Source organism: Ovis aries, chromosome 5 (genome assembly GCF_016772045.2).
Source record: "Ovis aries strain OAR_USU_Benz2616 breed Rambouillet chromosome 5, ARS-UI_Ramb_v3.0, whole genome shotgun sequence".
Lineage (NCBI taxonomy): Eukaryota > Metazoa > Chordata > Mammalia > Artiodactyla > Bovidae > Ovis > Ovis aries.
In genome coordinates this window covers 93,989,535-94,006,594 of record NC_056058.1, presented here as the reverse complement: position 1 = coordinate 94,006,594, position 17,060 = coordinate 93,989,535, and the positions used below count along the sequence as shown (strand labels likewise).

Here is a 17,060-nt window from a genome sequence, read left to right as displayed (position 1 = left end):
GTCACGGTTCTCGAGATCCAGTATGGGTACTACCAGGAATTTCTGATACTCTCTCAGCAGGTCTTCAAGGGTAAAACTATTTTCATAATCAAACGTTATTTCAGTTTTCACACTCATTCTCTCATGAGTGTTCTGTGGAGATTTCCCTAGCCTATATGATGACACTTTATATAACACACTGAACACAGAAGCAAATCTAAAAATCCAGTTGTATTCTATTATGGCAGACATTTTAAAAAAAATTGCAACAATGCAAAATAATGCCTCTCACTAATATTTCTGTTTTGGAAAATTAAAAACATTGTTTATGTTAATATGTAAAAGGTTTTCATTGTCATTATGAAGTCTATTAATATTTTTTTAAAAATCTTTCAGTGTTAATCTCTAACACAGTGAGTATTGAGAGATATAATCCACATAAACAAAAGCTCTTAGGGGTCCACAATAATTTTTTAGAGTATAAAAGAGGTCCTAGACTAAAAAGTTTAAGAAGAGTAACACTGCCTTCAAAGATGAAGGAAAAAATCCCAAAACTCTTCAGATATCTTGCATCTTCAAGCATGCAAGTCTCAGTATACTGTTGGAAAAAGCACACGGAGTCAACCCATAAAGTAAGGGAAGTGCCGAAGGTCTGAATCACTCCAAAGGAGGGCAGGAAGGGACATGGGGTTTTAGACCACTCTGGATTCCTGGGTCCAAAAAAAAAAAAAAAAAATTCTTGAATTTAACTACATATGCTCATTTGAGCATCCTCTGGTAGGAATGTAATCTTTAATAATTTGTCCCTGTGAAAAAACACAGTCTTCTTCACCTGATGGTGTACAGGATTATCCAAAGTGAAGGCGGCCCGTGATGGACTGAGCGGTTCCTCCCCACTCCCGTCCCCAGCGTCATATACTGGAGCACGGATCCCCGGTGAGATGTGTTGGGAGATAGGGCCTTTAAGGAGGTAATTAAAGTGAAATGAGGTCACAGGAGCAGGGCTGAAAGGACTAGCGTTCTTATAAGCGGAAGACACAGAGCTCCCTCTGTACGTGCAGAAGAAAGGCCACGCGAGGACACAGCAAGGAGGCCACCATCTATCTGCAAGCCAGGAAGAGCCTCTCACCAGAAACCAACCGTGCCAGCACCTTCCTCTTGACCTCCTAACCTTCACACTCTCAGAACATTTCTGCTAAGCTACCCAGTCTGTGGGGCTTAAGACACCCCATCTGTGGTACCCTGCCTATATACTCTGTTTCCATATAAGCACTCTATAAATATACTGAGTAAGAGGGTGAAAATGGGAGATTTTTTTAAGGGGGAAGGAGATATTGAATAGATATCTGCACAGTTCACACACCATAACTGATGCTGTGTGGCCACTAAGGAAATGTTGAAGTGTTGTTCTTCTCAAGATGTCGCCTACTTTTTTCTTTTTCTCCTTTGATTAGAATCAGGACAGAAACATCCACATTTTTTTCCTATTGGTTAGTGTCAGGTCTAAAATTCACGCTTTCATATCTCAGTTCATACCGTAACTAACTCATACCATTAGCTATTATGTTAAGAGGGTCCCACCTCTCAATGGCTCTAAGATTGACAGCTATGACATGGTTTCACCTCCTTTACTCTTTCCATGAGGGTCACAGGAAGGCTTATGCAAGACCCGTTCATGCCTCTTACCAATTCCAGGAAATTCCTTTTTTTTTTTTTAAGTCAAATCTAACTGGCTTGGGAATTGTTTCAGTGGCTCTCTAATGAAGGGCAAAATACCCCAGGGGCAGTTTGGTCAGCAGGCCCTACAGCCCTGCAGGAAAAGAAACTGATTTAACTGAACCACTGTGGTCTCGAATCCGCAGCAGCTCTCCAGCTGTGAGAAAGGCCCAGCAGATGAAAAGGATGCGGGAGGAAAATGTTGGATCAGTCTTACATTTTGATTTTAAAAATGCTTCAGAGTAAGAGACTCCCTCCCTCTCAGCATCGTCTTTCCTCAAACACAGAGACCATGTCTCATTTGGCACCATCTTCCCTGTACAAAGCACATTCACAGTAAGTGCTGAAAAAAAAAAGCAAGTGCTCAAAATACATTTCAGTGGAAAGGGAAGCTGAATGAACATTGATAAGAATATTCAAAAAAAAGTGACTTGAAATTACTGTTATAGAGATATTTATAGAAATAGAAGAGGCACTGAAATTCAACGTTAATTGAAAAAAAAATTTAAAAACCCTCTAAATTAAAAGAACACAGGGACAACCCAGAGGGATAGAGTGGGGTGGGAGGCGGGAGGGGGGTTCAGGATGGGGGGACACATGTATACCTGTGGCCAATTCATGCTGATATATGGCAAAACCATCAAAAGTATTGTAATTATCCTCCAATTAAAATAATTTTTTAAAAAGAAAAAAAAGAGCACAAAGCAAAGTTCTTATCTAAATGTTTTAGAGGTTGTCTGATGTAATATTAGTTTCAGATTAACATTTACTGAACCAATACATATGAAACACCACATTAGGTGCAAACTCTAGTAGGAACCAAATACAAGAAAACTGTGTTTTTATCTATTAAATGAAACTGATGGCTCCTGGCTGAACAAGCATGCATGTTCTTTACACAGAATTTGAAATGTGGTTTGAACCATTGAGAAAACGAATACTAAACAAGTGGTACTTCTGCTATCATAACATACCTTAGGCTTCTTTGAGCATCCCTGGGGATAAACGTGGACTCCGGTAACTTACTCCTGTGGGAAAACACTATCTTCTTAGCCCTGAGGCATCCCAGGGGCACTTACAGCCCACAGTGAGGAATTCCTCCACTCTGTTCCCATGCAGCCCACTCACGCAGCCACCTAACACTCTACGTATTATTTCTTACATCCTTCACCTTGCTGTTTGGTGAAAATCACTACCTTCTATGTTTCAGAAGTTCAAAATATTGTTTTTAACGAGAAAAAAAAAAACAAATAAAAACCAGATCTAGAGACTCCTGGCAGGGATGAAGTAAGGAGGTAACTGCCATAATTCAAAATAGATTCTCAGAGCCAAAAGCTGCTGCCAAGTTACATTTAGTTAGTAAAAAATAACAGTAAAATAAGTGTCACAGTCACTAGCAGAAACACAAATTCACTAGTAAAACCAGCTTCTTAGTACGCTTCCTGTGAGGATACATAACAACATAGGTATGAACCTAAATACCTATTAAACTATAGACATCTTTGTTTGCATTCCTGACGTCTATGATATATACAGGCCTCATTGTCAGTAAATGAAGTTCCCTTAGCCTATACTCTCATGCTAACACTACCTCTTTTGGTCTTTAATTCCTCACTATTTCAACCCCCACCTAATTAGATTAATATATATATATGTACAAAACACCTACGACTGAATGAATGAAACAAGTTCTACTTGTACGAATAATGAGGTGTTATGTATAACACTTGCCTGCAGGAACCGGAAAAACACAGCTAAGCCAGAATTAAACAGGATGTAGAAATGAACAGGCCTTCTACTCTTAGACAACACTCCCCCGAAAGTGCCACAAATGCGTAATAATTATTAATAAATATGAATTGGAAAGAATCCTCTCCTATAGTAGCCTCAAGCCTTTAATGTTACTAAAACAAGACGTAAGAAATACATGTTCCCCAATTTTCAGAATCTCACTATGGCTGGAATATGCCAAGTGAAAGTGAAAGTCGCTCAGTCTTGTCCGACTCTGTGACCCCATGGACTGTGTAGTCCATGGAATTCTCCAGGCCAGAATACTGGAGTGGGTAGCCTTTCCCTTCTCCAGGGGATCTTCCCTACCAAGGGATCGAACCCAGGTCTCCCGCATTGCAGGCGGATTCTTCACCAGCTGAGCCAGAGGGAAGCCCGGAATATGCCAAACCACCCCCCATATCTTAAACTTCAGTGAATATGAGAAAATGTTTTCAGTTACTGTACATATTTTAGTGTTCCATCTAAAGATATTAAAACCTCTTGGTAACATCCTTAGATAAGAATCACAGAACTAGTGAGTGAGGAGCCAGGATTTAAATGGGGCAGACTGACTGCTCTTCATTATTACAATATACTACACAGTAGTCTTACAAAATGAGGCAGATTCACGGAGAGATCTCTAAAATGAAAAAATAAAACTACAAACCAAATGTATCTCAGGAAAGTGGTGTGGGATGGGACCTGGCCTTCTCAAAGTCTGAAAATTTTTGAAGAGAGTGTACTGATTTGTGCATCTGTATACCTTAAAAAAAAAAAAAAATTAACTCTGCTAGAATATAAGCTCCTCAAGGGCAGAGAGCATTCTGCATTCATAGTTGTACTCCAGCTTTAAGAATAAAGCTTGGAACAAGTGGGCATATGGTGAAGGTATTTATTTGAAGAGGGTTATCTTTTTAGAAAGAGAGAAGTAGGAACCTGTCGAACACTAATTTAAGAAATACTTGTTAATTGAGGCAGTTTAAAACAGTATGCAAGAAAATCTGTACTCAAACATTCACAGTCTTCTCTGACCGACTCCTGACTCCCCAGAAGGATGCAGCAAAGAGACATGGAAAACTAATTTTGGTTTGTTATATTTTTAGTCTTGGGTGATAAAAATAAGATGAAGAAAAACTGTTAGCATGATGTAAACAGGAAAAAATCCAAAATGAAATAAAACAGGAAAATAATAACAAAAAAAGAGAAGATAGTAATTAAGTAGGTTTGAACCCCATCACTACCTGGTTTCAATAAAACAGAATTAAGCTCAAAGCATTCATCTTCTACAAAGTTTTCATACTATATATTTCTGCATTTATTTTCTCTGGTTGCTATCCATTAACATAGAACCAAGAGAAAACAAAAAATTTATAATAATTTACAAGGTTATAATAATAACCATTTAGTTCTACTGAAAAGCCAGCACTCAAAAATGTTTGTCAATTCCACATTGGAAATAATCTAGCTAAACAGCTCTGGCTTAGAGGACACCAGAAAGCATCAAGTTATCAGAGCAACATCATATTCCATGGACTAAAATCACAAACAGTCCAGCATATGAAGAGTAGTTAGTTCCTTTATCCTTCTATTTATTATTATGACAATGATCAGATTCACATAAAGATATGCCATTTTGGTCACTTAAAAGTTAACCAATATCTTTGTGAAGAAAAATATTATTATTTTAGTTTAATTTTCAATTTTATTTTCCTTTTCTAGGCTACCTTATTTTATCCTAATATTTATATTTGTATAAAACTTGTTCCCCAATCAAACATAATCTTTGTTTTACAAAATATTTCTAAACATCTTTCCTCATAACAAAGGTCCCACAGTCCTTGACCATCCTCAGGGAACCTCTTTGAGAGATTTAGCTATAAAAAGTAATTGAAAATGTCAATGATGACTAAATATTTATGCTCATTAATCTCTCAGGCAAAGCTACAAACCTTATGAGATCTAAAGTTAAAAAGCTTGTTTTTAATTTCAACTACCTAAATATTGTTTCAGAAAATATTAACTGCATGTAATTCCTTATTTTAAAAATGGCATTAGGCATAAGAAACACCTCTGAGTGATTGAACAGAGAATGCATATCACTGATTGAGATTTACAGAAGAGAACTCTAATGTTCTTATAAACATTGCCTGTGAGTTAGAGAATACCTCAGTTGGTGAGTAAATCTGCTAGACTTGATCTCAGATGGATCTGAACTAACACTTACTTTGTTGATATCTCTCTGAAATATTTTCCCATCAGACTGATAAAACACAAGGTAAATGATAGTACCAAATCTATAGCAAAAACTTTGCCATGAAAATACAACTTACTGAGGATCAATTTGATTATCATTAACCTATTTTAAAATATAGTGATTAACTATAAATCAGGGACTGAAACCACACTTTTTCTACCAATAGTCATTGTCACTTGATTATCTGTCAAGAAAAGATTCTCTGCATGAATTCTTCAAGTCTTTATCTCAACAGCATCCAACTGTAATGAACAAGCATGCTCAAGGCTAGCCACTCTTTAGCGAACATGTGCTTCAGTTCATGTCAGTTCAGCTCAGTCACTCAGTCGTGTCCAACTCTTTGTGACCCCATGGACTGGAGCACGCCAAGCCTCCCCGTCCATCACCAACTCCTGGAGTTTACTCCAACTCATGTCCATCAAGTCAGTGATGCCATCCAACCATCTCATCCTCTGTCATCTCCTTCTCCTCCCACCTCCAATCTTTCCCAGCATCAGGGTCTTTTCTAATGAGTCAGTTCTTCGCATCAGGTGGCCAAAGTATTGGAGTTTCAGCTTCAACATCAGTCCTTCCAATGAACACCCAGGACTGATCTCCTTTAGGATGGACCAGTTGGATCTCCTTGCAGTCCAACGGACTCTCAAGAGTCTTCTCCAACACCACAATTTGAAAACATCAATTCTTTCGCACTCAGCTTTCTTTATAGTACAACACTCACATCCATACATGACTACTGGAAAAACCATAGCCTTGACTAGACGGACCTTTGTTTGCAAAGTAATGTCTCTACTTTTCCATATGCTGTCTTGGTCGGTCATAACTTTCCTTCCAAGAAGACCTTCCTTCCTACATAGACCTTCCTTCCTACATTGAATTATTCTTCTGTGTGCTTCCGCTAAACAAAAAGTTACTAAGTCTCTGGGAAGCCTATACGAATGCTGATCGAAGTGAGGTTGCTGTTTTAAATGGCAATGCATTTCCTATTTCCCCAAACACTCAACACTCTATGCTCAGTCTGAGTTGTTTTCTTAATCTAGGCATCAAATCTACATACTAAAAGGACAGTATCAGTGGCCCAAAAGGTTTAGGTACTAGGCATTTCAAAAGCAGAAAAACTACTGCTAAAAGTATAAAGGGAAACCAGCCCAAACTTGTGGGCATCAACTTGATATATCCAGGATACACTATTTCCTCCCACCAAGCCTCAGTGGCCTTACTTAACCCTTTTGACAATTATGGGACAAGAAGAACCTAGACAAATGTAATACTACTTCTGTCTTCAAATCACACTCAGCTCTCTTTAATCACTCCCATTAAACTCCATTTCTCCATCAAAGAGAACTCTGAAATGGTGCAATGGTGTTGAGGTGATGAGTATTCTAACAACTGTTTTAAATCTTATAAAATAACAATTTCAGCTGTGAGGAATACCATGACCCAAAGCCTTCCTCCCCACCAGAAAGTTCCTCTATGGCACCAAAGGATAGCTGAGGCAGTTGTCTGGGAAAGAGACAACTACAGATAACAGGGCTACCACACAGCCCTGGTCATCATCTGCCTGTGAGATCCAGGGAGCAAAGAAACACACCCAATCCTCAGGGGTCCAGTTCTCTCACTGGATTTCCCGTTCTCCTGTTCTCCCAGCTTATGAAGCTCTCTCCCTCATAGAAACATCGGAACACCTCCTTAAACACCCTTCCTCCCAGATCACCAGCTTTGGCCTCCCCAAATAGCACAGAGGCCTGGAGAAGACTCTTGACCATCTAATCTCACCATCTACAGAAGTTCAGACAATTGGCCGGAGTTCTGTTTTGATGACCACACTCTTGAACTATGTGGCAGAAATGCCTGGGAGGACATTCATTAAGGAAAAGAACTTCAGAGGGTCTTTGACAGTTGAACTCGATTCTGCACCATTTTTTCAAACTCCCTTGGAAGACTCAATTTTCTTTATTTGGAACGGATTTCCTCCTAGTCTTTTTTAGATGCGAAGGTCGGAATTTTTTTTTTTAATTGATTCACTGCTCTACCATAAACATCAGTACACAGGTGAGTCAGAACCAGTCAATAAAGAACAGTGACTGCCACCATGATCATCCCACGGTGGGTCAATGAGTCACTAGCGTTCTTTATAGTTTTTTCTTCTTGAGATCTGAAACTTTCAGGAAAGTGAACACTAACTTACAAGCAACTGTGACTTTTCTGACTAGGAAAGAAAAATACACAGTATGATTAAACTCACGGCAAATGTTTTCTATCTCCTTCTAGGGCCCTCAAATGCCAGCCTTTACTCATTCATCCCTTCTCCCCTCAATTCCTTTTGTCCAACCAGACCCACCTGCTTCACCTTTCCAAGCCCGACTCTTGCCTTTCAGCCTCACACAAAAGTGTCCTACTCTCCAGAAGAGATTCATTCCTAAGCCAAAGACTTGCAAGGTATTGACCATTTTGCCTTTTCAATTCCTCCTTACCTTAAATCTCCATATACTGCTCATCTTCATGACTAATTCTCCTAAATCCAGATTTCCCCTTAAGATCTTTGGATTCAGAGTCTTAGAGGCACTCCCGGGAATAATCACCAATAGATTACAACAGTGAATCGGGTTACAGGGGAATCCTGACTACTCTTTTATAGACTCAGAAACCCATATCTATTGCACAGAAATACCAGGGCAATGAGCAACCTTCTCTATAAAAACCACCAGATGAAAACGGAGCTGAACCACCATGGGCTCCAGAATTTTCCTCATTCTTCATTCCTACTTTTCTGTGAATACTCTTAAAGGGCACAAATCCAGGAATTCAAATTAAAAAAAACAAAAAACACTGTTTCTCAGGTCACTCCAAAATTATGGAAAGGTGTGGGAGTATTAGCTCCAGCTCCAACCTCCTACAGTTTTCAAGACATGAGGTAACTAACAGAATATGGCTGCGCTGTCCTCCCTTCAAGTGCCAAGAACCACAGGCCTGATCCAGTTCCATCCCAACCTCTGGGGTAATTCTGGCTAGACTTCTCTGTATTTCAATCTCCGAATGTTTCCACAGAGAGTGTCAGAATGCTGTTGCTTCCTAACAGGAGTGTTAATCAATAGAAATGTAAACTTACTGTTGAAAAATGTTACATGAACATGTTATAAAGACAATCATACACAGATAAATACGATTTTTGACAACGTGGTCACAATATTCTTTGGACTCCAGAGAAAGCTTGAAGAAAAAAAAATTATCTCTTTAAGAATTGTTGCCCTGAGGAAGTAACTCCTCCTACACCTTGAGACCAGAGCTCTCACTTACCTAGATCACTTATCTAGACCATCTCTAATCCTGAAAACAAAATGGGGAAAAAAAAGGGAACAAAGCCTTTTAAAATCTTATTCCAACCATTGTTTAAAACTAGTGAATTTTGTGAGCTTCCCTGGTGGCTCGGAACTTCCTTGGTGGTACAGATGGTAAAGCGTCTGCCTACAATGCGGGAGACCCAAGTTCGATCCCTGGGTCAGGAAGATCCCCTGCAGAAGGAAATGGCAACCCACTCCAGTACTCTTGCCTGGAAAATCCCATGGATGGAGGAGTCTCATAGGCTACAGTCCATGGGGTCACAGACAGTTGGACATGACTGAGAGACTTCACTTTCACTTTCCCTGGTGGCTCAGTTGGTAAAGAATCTGCCTGCAATGCAAGAGACCTGGGTTCAATTCCTGGGTCGAGAAGATCCCCTGGAGAAGGGAATGGCAACCCACTTCAGTATTCTGGCCTGAAGAATTCCATGGACAGAGGACCCTAGTGGGCTACAGTCCATGAGGTCACAAAGAGTTGGACACGACTGAGTGACTTTCACTTTATTCATTTATTTAATAATTAGAAAACTGTCCCAAGTTTTATTGTTTTTTTTAACTTCCATATTCTATTATTTTCATATTAGCATGAAACCAAAACTAGATTATTCCCCTTCTTTTCTCTTATTGAGGTTCAGTTCAGTGCCCAGTCCTGTCCGATTCTTTGCGACCCCATGGACTGCAGCATGCCAGGGTTCCCTGTCCATCACCAACACCCAGGGCTTATTCAAACTCATGTCCATCGAGTCGGTGATGCCATCCAACCATTTCATCCTCTGTCATCCCCTTCTCCTCCCACCTCCAATCTTTCCCAGCATCGGGGTCTTTTCAAATGAGTCAGTTCTTCCCATCAGGTGGCCAAAGTATTGGAGTTTCAGCTTCAGCATCAGTTCTTCCAATGAACACCCAGGACTGATTTCCTTTAGGATAGACTGATTTGATCTCCTTGAAGTCCAAGGGACTCTCAAGAGTCTTCTCCAACACCACAATTTGAAAGCATCAATTCTTCAGCACTCAGCTTTCTTTATAGTACAACTCTCACATCCATACATGACTACTGGAAAAACCATAGCCTTGACTAGATGGACCTTTGTTGGCAAAGTAACATCTCTCCTTTTGAATACGCTATCTAGGTTGGTCATTGCCTTTCTTCCAAGAAGCAAGTGTCTTTTAATTTCATGGCTGCAGTCACCACGTGCAGTGATTTTGGAGCCCCCCAAAATAAAGTCTCTCGTTGTTTCCCTTGTTTCCCCAACTATTTGCCATGAAGTAATGGGATCAGATGCCATGATCTTAGCTTTCTGTATGTTGAGTTTTAAGCCAACTTTTTCACTCTCCTCTTCCCCTTTCATCAAGAGTCTCTTTAGTTCTTCGCTTTCTGCCATAAGGGTGGTGTCATCTGCATATCTGAGGTCACTGATATTTCTCCCAGCAATCTTGATTCCAGCTTGTGCTTCATCCAGCCCGGCATTTCACTTGATGTACTCTGCGTACAAATTAAATAAGCAGGCTGGCAATATACAGCCTTGATGACTCCTTTCTCAATTTGGAACCAGTCTGCTATTCCATGTCTAATTCTAACTGTTGCTTCTTGACCTGCATACAGATTTCTCAGGAGGCAGGTCTGGTGGTCTGGTATTCCCATCTCTTTTAGAATTTTCCACAGTTTGTGGTGGTCCACACAGTCAAAGGCTTTGGTGTAGTCAATAAAGCAGAAGTAGATGTTTTTCTGGAACTCTCTTACTTTTTTGATGATCCAATGGATGTTGGCAATTTGATCTCTGGTTCCTCTGCCTTTTCTAAATCCAGCCTGAACCTCTCAAGTTCACGGTTCATGTACGGTTGAAGCCTGGCTTGGATAATTTTAAACATAACTTGGCTAGCGTGTGAGATGAGTGTAATTCTGCAGCATTCTTTGGCATTGCCTTTCTTTGGGATTAGAATGAAAACTGACCTTTTCCAGTCCTGTAGCCACTGCTGAGTTTTCCAGATTTGCTGGCATACTGAGTGCAGCACTTTCACAGCATCACCCTTTAGGACCTGAAATAGCTCAACTGGAATTCCATCACCTCCGCTAGCTTTGTTCATAGTGATGAACTATGAAGGCCCACTTGACTTCACACGCCAGGATGTCTGGCTCTAGGTGAGTGATCACACCACTGTGATGATCTGGGTCATTAAGATCTTTTTGTACAGTTCTTCTGTGAATTCTTGACACCTCTTCTTAATATCTTCTGCTTCTGTTAGGTCCAAACCATTTCTGTCCTTTATTGTGCTCATCTTTGCATGAAATGTTCCCTTGGTATCTCTAATTTTCTTGAAGTGATCTCTAGTCTTTCCCATTCTATGGTTTTCCTTTATTTCTTTGCACTGATCACTGAAAAAGACTTCCTTACCTCACCTTGCTATTCTTTGGAACTCTGCATACAGATGGTTATATCTTTCCTTTTCTCCTTTGCCTTCCACTTTTCTTTTCTCAGCTATTGGTAAGGCCTCGTCAGACAACCATTTTGCCTTCTTGCATTTTTTTTCCTTGGGGATGATCTTGATCACTGCCCCCTGTACAATATCATGAACCTCGTCCATAGTTCTTCAGGCACTCTGTCTATCATATCTAATCCCTTGAATCTATTTGTCATTTCCACTGTATAATTGTAATAGGTCTCCCCATCCTATTCTTCTGCCATCTTGATTTAGGATCAGGTTAGCATTAACTGATAGCAGGTGTATGGGGCTTCTGCTAACTGTGCCTAGCAGAAAATCTCCTTATAAATAGCCATTCCAAAAATGGTATCTGCCTGATTCCTGAGAAAGAAATCACTGTTCTTATTCTCTATATGATAATTTCCTTATAACCAATCTTTCTGATTCTGTCTCTTTCAAGTTGAGTTCTCAAGAATCACCTCTAGATAAATAATAATCACTGGTTCTAATAGTTTCTAAAATATGGTATTTATCTTGTTTCAAGACACCTTTTTGGGGAAGTTGTCACATACAGAACTTTTCCACCTCTGCTTTCCAGTTAACAGCTGGACTGGTTTCTAGTTACAGCCTCAACCTTATATTACTAAATGATGTTAATATTCGAATCCTATATACTCCTGTTTCCCTTAACTGAAATAAAGATGTAAGACAGAAAGGTAAAAGCAGAATTTAACTTATATCCTATCATGTAAACTATTATCTTTCATTTTAAAGGTTTTTTTCTCAATGTGGTAAGTTATTTCAGAACAAAAGAAAACTACATAGGAACACAATGCAGAAAGCTCACATAGATGACCTTTGATAGATGCTAAAAAATGTTTTTTCTAAACGAATGCTAAAAAAACCTTTTTTTTTTTTTTTTAAACAAATGCATGCCTGTAGGATTGGAGTAGGAAATAGCAACCCACTCCAGTATTCCTGCCTGGGAAATCCCATGGACAGAGAAACCTGGCAGGCTATGAGGTCTAAAAGAGCTGGACGTGACTGAGCACACACAGGCACATACCTAACAGGATAACTGCTACCTGTAAAGTTAAAATGATGAAATCACAATTTTATACTGCCTTATAATTCATGAACATCTAATTCATTATCCAGACTTCCCATTTTGGAAGCTGGGAAATACTTTCACTTGGAAACCAATCCAAAAACAAAAATAGTTTTATAAAGACAGGAAAGCCCTCCTTGTTAGATTACACACCAGGATGTAGTATTAAAGTGATTCTTGGGGGCTTTGGGAAAAATAAAACTTTTTAAATTGTGTTTTCAGTGCTGGGGCTTCAAAATATCAATGCTTTTCCACCCTCTGGAGATTTTCGTTGGGCCATACCACAAACTAGAAAGCATTTGAAAATAGACACACACACATATGGAATTTGCTTATCTGGTAAAGTTCTCAAAAGCTCCCTCCTGGTGAATCCTTTTAGTACACTAAAAAGGAAGTGTAGATTCCTAGACCCAACTTCAGACCTTCTGAATCAAATCCGGAGGGTGAGCTCAGCTTCTACATTCCTCAACATAAATTTAAGTTATTCTAAAATGCCCTAATCTTGCGTGCAAGTGAGGACAAACAAAACTAGGCAGTCATCAAATAATTGCTTGCCCTAATCTAGTAAAAGTGAAGTCGTTCAGTCATGTCCGACTCTTTGTGACCCCATGGACTGTGGCCTACCAGACTCCGCCATCCACAGGATTTTCCAGGCAACAGTACTGGAGTGGGTTGCCATTTTCTTCTCCAGGGGATCTTCCCAACCCAGGGATCGAACCCAGGTCTCCCGCATTGCAGGCAGACGCTTTACCCTCTGAGCTACCAGAGAAGTCCCTGTACAAAAGATCTACAGAGTTTCTATTTTTTGTTTGGTTGGTTTTTGGTAATACAGCAATCACTACTTCTGAATAGTTTCACTTCAGCCTGCCTAACAGAACCTAATAGCTACTACCAAACCAACCTTGACTACTAGTCCAGCACATTCCTCTCCCCATTTAAAAAAAAAAAAAAAAAAAGGCACCAAATATCCAAAGCCAGACTGGATGTCCTGTCTTCAGCATAATAGCCAGCAGTCCCTACCAAGGGCAACACCAAAAATATCTCCTGAGCCAAATGGAAATTCTTGGCAATAATGTCTCTCCTTGTAAGCCCTTTCTGGAGATCTGCATATTAAATGAACTGCAGCAGTGACAGGTTAACACAGGATAGTCCTCAAATAAATCCATTATCAGCAGGTAGAAAGCAGGGTCCAAGAAAAGTGAGCCATTCCAGCAGCAAGTTTTGACAGAAAACACAGAAAGCAGAAAAGGCCTCACTGGGATAGAAGAGTATTGAAAACCAAATCAGCAAAACAAACTAAATGTGCCTCCTTTACAAATTTACCTCTTTTCAGGGAGAGAAATCACTGACAAGATTTTAACTGAAAGATACATGGCCCCGACTTACTGAAACTTTTCAATAAGCGGTCACACCTCTCTCCAAACATAGAGATACTTGACAAAGCGTAAGTGGTGACAATTTTATTAAAAGAGAATGAATGTGTAACAAAAGCCCACGCCATACTTGATAAACCCTCCAATGATACATTCTATGGGTAATGAAATATTCTGCACCAGAAGACTGAGACCTATGAGAGAATTAGATGACATATTCTTTGCCCTCAAAAGGATTAAGTACAGAGGTAAGTGTACTTTCCACTATACCATGTCCTGTTTGAAGACACTAGAAAATTCTACAGCTATTCTTCAAAAGTTCCGAAATAATGAGCCTTCCTTAAACCCAAAAAGCACCTCAAAGTGCTAGGACCTAACTTCTTGTTGAGGCTTCCCTCGTGGCTCAGTGATAAAGAATCCACCTGCCATCTAGGAGACTGGGGTTTGATCCCTGAATCAGGAAGATCCCCTGGACAAGGAAATGGCAACCTACTCTTGTATTCTTGCCTGTGAAATCCCATGGACAGAGGAGCCTGGCAGGCTACATTCCCCAAGGTCACAAAAGAATGGGACACGACTTAGCAACTAATCAACTAATTTCTTGTTGACTTTAGATGTTAGTTTCTATTCCCCTTGCTAAAGGATGCTAGATAAGGTTCCAGGGAGTAATTATTACATTAACTAAAATGATACACTGCTAAACTATCTGCAGCACAGACTGTGAAAATCTGCAAGACAGGAAAGGATTAGAAATCCAATTTCCTACATGAAAGTTGAAGCACTGCTTCTTTTTTACTCTCCTCTCTGGGATTTTTTCATTGCCCTTCCAAATATGACAATTTGCAAATATTCACATCCAGAGGAACATATTCTAAAACTATTCTAAGATGGGAGAAAAGGCTCCAATTTAAAGACTTGAGAATGTACTTTAATTCTATAGGCACAGGTTCACTAAATCAGCTAGCAATGATCTTAACCAAATACGTGATTCAGCCTTGTTGAAAGGAGTTTTTTGTTTGTTTGTTTGTTTTAATTTAGAGGAAACTTCACATTTGAAATCCTACCAACACGGAAGCTCCAAGCTTTGTACCTAGAACACAGGATGAGCCTTAGGATACTCACTGGAAAGGATTTAAGAATCTGTATTAAACACAGTTTGTATACCAAAGGACTGGATGTTCTCTAACCTTCCTTTTAGCTCAAATCGTCCTTATTTTTCTTTGCCAACTTTACCAGACTACTCTTAGAGCCTCAGTAATTACAAATAGAACCTGGATGAGAAAATTCAGAATTAAAGCTGTCATCATTAAACCTAATTAAACAGTACAGACAGGAAGATGGCAGTAGAATAAAGCATTCTGAATTAGGGACAGGGAGAATATAATTAGTAGTTCGCAGTCCCAGGGATGAAAACAGCATACAACAAAGTCTGGCTCGAGTTTGGGACATAGTGGACAATGTCTCTGTCTCCCGGGTGGCAAGTGACCCACCCTAACAGAGGCAGACTCTGCCTTCTATTAATGCGACAAACTCTCTACCTTAAGTAACCAACCACCCGCAGGAAAACACATGTCCACTAGGAGAGTGAACTCTCCCATTTCAGCGTGAATTCTCCCTTGCTGGCAGTTTTCCTACTTTCTGTCCCCAAAAGGGAATCTATATACTCAACACCGCAAACTGAAAGGCATCTCACCCCTACATGGCACTTGTGGTCCAAACAAAAGCCACGGTTTTAAGGAGGGTGGTACGGATTCGCTCCCTTCGGTCAGTAAAGGGCTATGACTGTTAGCCGAACCTCCTGCAGGCTCCGGCTTTGGACACTCGCCTCAAGTCACATTGTGATATCACCGTGACGGCCCCTTGATATTTAATGAGTCTCGACTGAAAATTTAAAAACCGATCTTATTGGGAGCCAGGGAGAGGAAGCTTGAACCTCCTGCGGAATGCCTCCGCAACAGACGGGGAGAGCGGCAATGCGGGCAGGAACCTCCCCGGCGCCCAGCCGGGGTGATCCAGCTTTTCTGCAAGTTTTTCTCTACCTTCCACTGAATTAACCTAACAAGCCCCCACACCCACCCAGCCCTATCAGGAAAAGTCACGCCGGCAACTCGCCGAAAGGCAGGGGGACAGCTCCGGGAGCGCCACCCAAGTTGAGGGTTTGACCGCCCTTTAACCCTTCCCGCCCCAAAGCCCACTCTGCACCCGGGGCAAACCCAAGCTCTGCCAACTTTCCCGGCAGCCCCTCCTCCAATGCACCGCAGCCCAAACTTTGCAGCTCGCCCACCTGGCTGCGCAGAGGAGCGAGGTGTCCGGGACACCGGGTGTCCCCATCCGGGACGGGCGGTGGCGCTGACCTTCACGCCAGCAACCCCGGCCCTCGACCCCCGAGCCTGGCGATTGCCGCCTCTCGCCCCCTCCCCCGAGCCTCCAACAGCCTCCCCCCAGGGTCCCCTACACCAGCACCGCCCGCCCCCCCCCCCGACCTCACCGCAAAACCTCTCGTGGGAAAGCTACGCTGGAGGCGGCTGCAGCTCACCCTCGCGTGTCACGACTCCCCACGACCCTCTGGGCCCCGGGAGAGCCCGGCTCCCAGCCCCGGCCTCCCTCCGGCCGCGCCTACTCACCATTGGTGAAAGGCTCCATTATTTGCGGCCCCCCTGCCCCGGGCCGCGGCTCCTGAGAGCGGGAGCGCGCAAGCTTCCTCCTCCGAGAGCTCCGAGCGGCCCTGCGCACTGAGCATGCCCGGCGCGGCGCCCAGGGCTGCCGGGGAGGTGCCGCGAGGGGCGGCGCCGCTCCGCCCTCTCTGGGATCCGCCACTCCGGGTTTTGCAGACAGCTGCAGAGAGAGCCGGGGAATCTAGCGGGGCGGCTCCTGGGAGGCGGCGGGCCTGGGAGGGGCGTGTCCAGAACAAGCCCCGCCCCGGGCAGGAAGGCCGACGGGCTCACGCTCTCGCTCTCTCCGGTCCAGCGCTCGGAACCGCGCTCAGTCCCTTTAAAGCAAACGGGATGGTCTGTCGCGTCTGGCAGGTGTCCCGGCTGTAGACGGTGGGAGCCCGGCACCACGCGCGTAACACATCGCCCCACGGAGCGGACATTCCAGAG

At 41.9% G+C, this 17,060-nt stretch overlaps 1 protein-coding gene across 1 annotated transcript in view; it reads right to left on the bottom strand.

The window, feature by feature from the left end:
* The window catches only part of LNPEP (leucyl and cystinyl aminopeptidase), a 105,409-nt gene extending 88,719 nt beyond the window's left edge, over nucleotides 1-16,690 (bottom strand). The window contains exon 1 of the mRNA XM_012178991.5: nucleotides 16,584-16,690. Coding sequence (XP_012034381.3) covers nucleotides 16,584-16,602 — 19 coding nt within the window. The 5' untranslated portion in view covers nucleotides 16,603-16,690. The remainder of the gene's footprint in view (nucleotides 1-16,583) is intronic.
* Nucleotides 16,691-17,060: the final 370 nt, after the last annotated feature.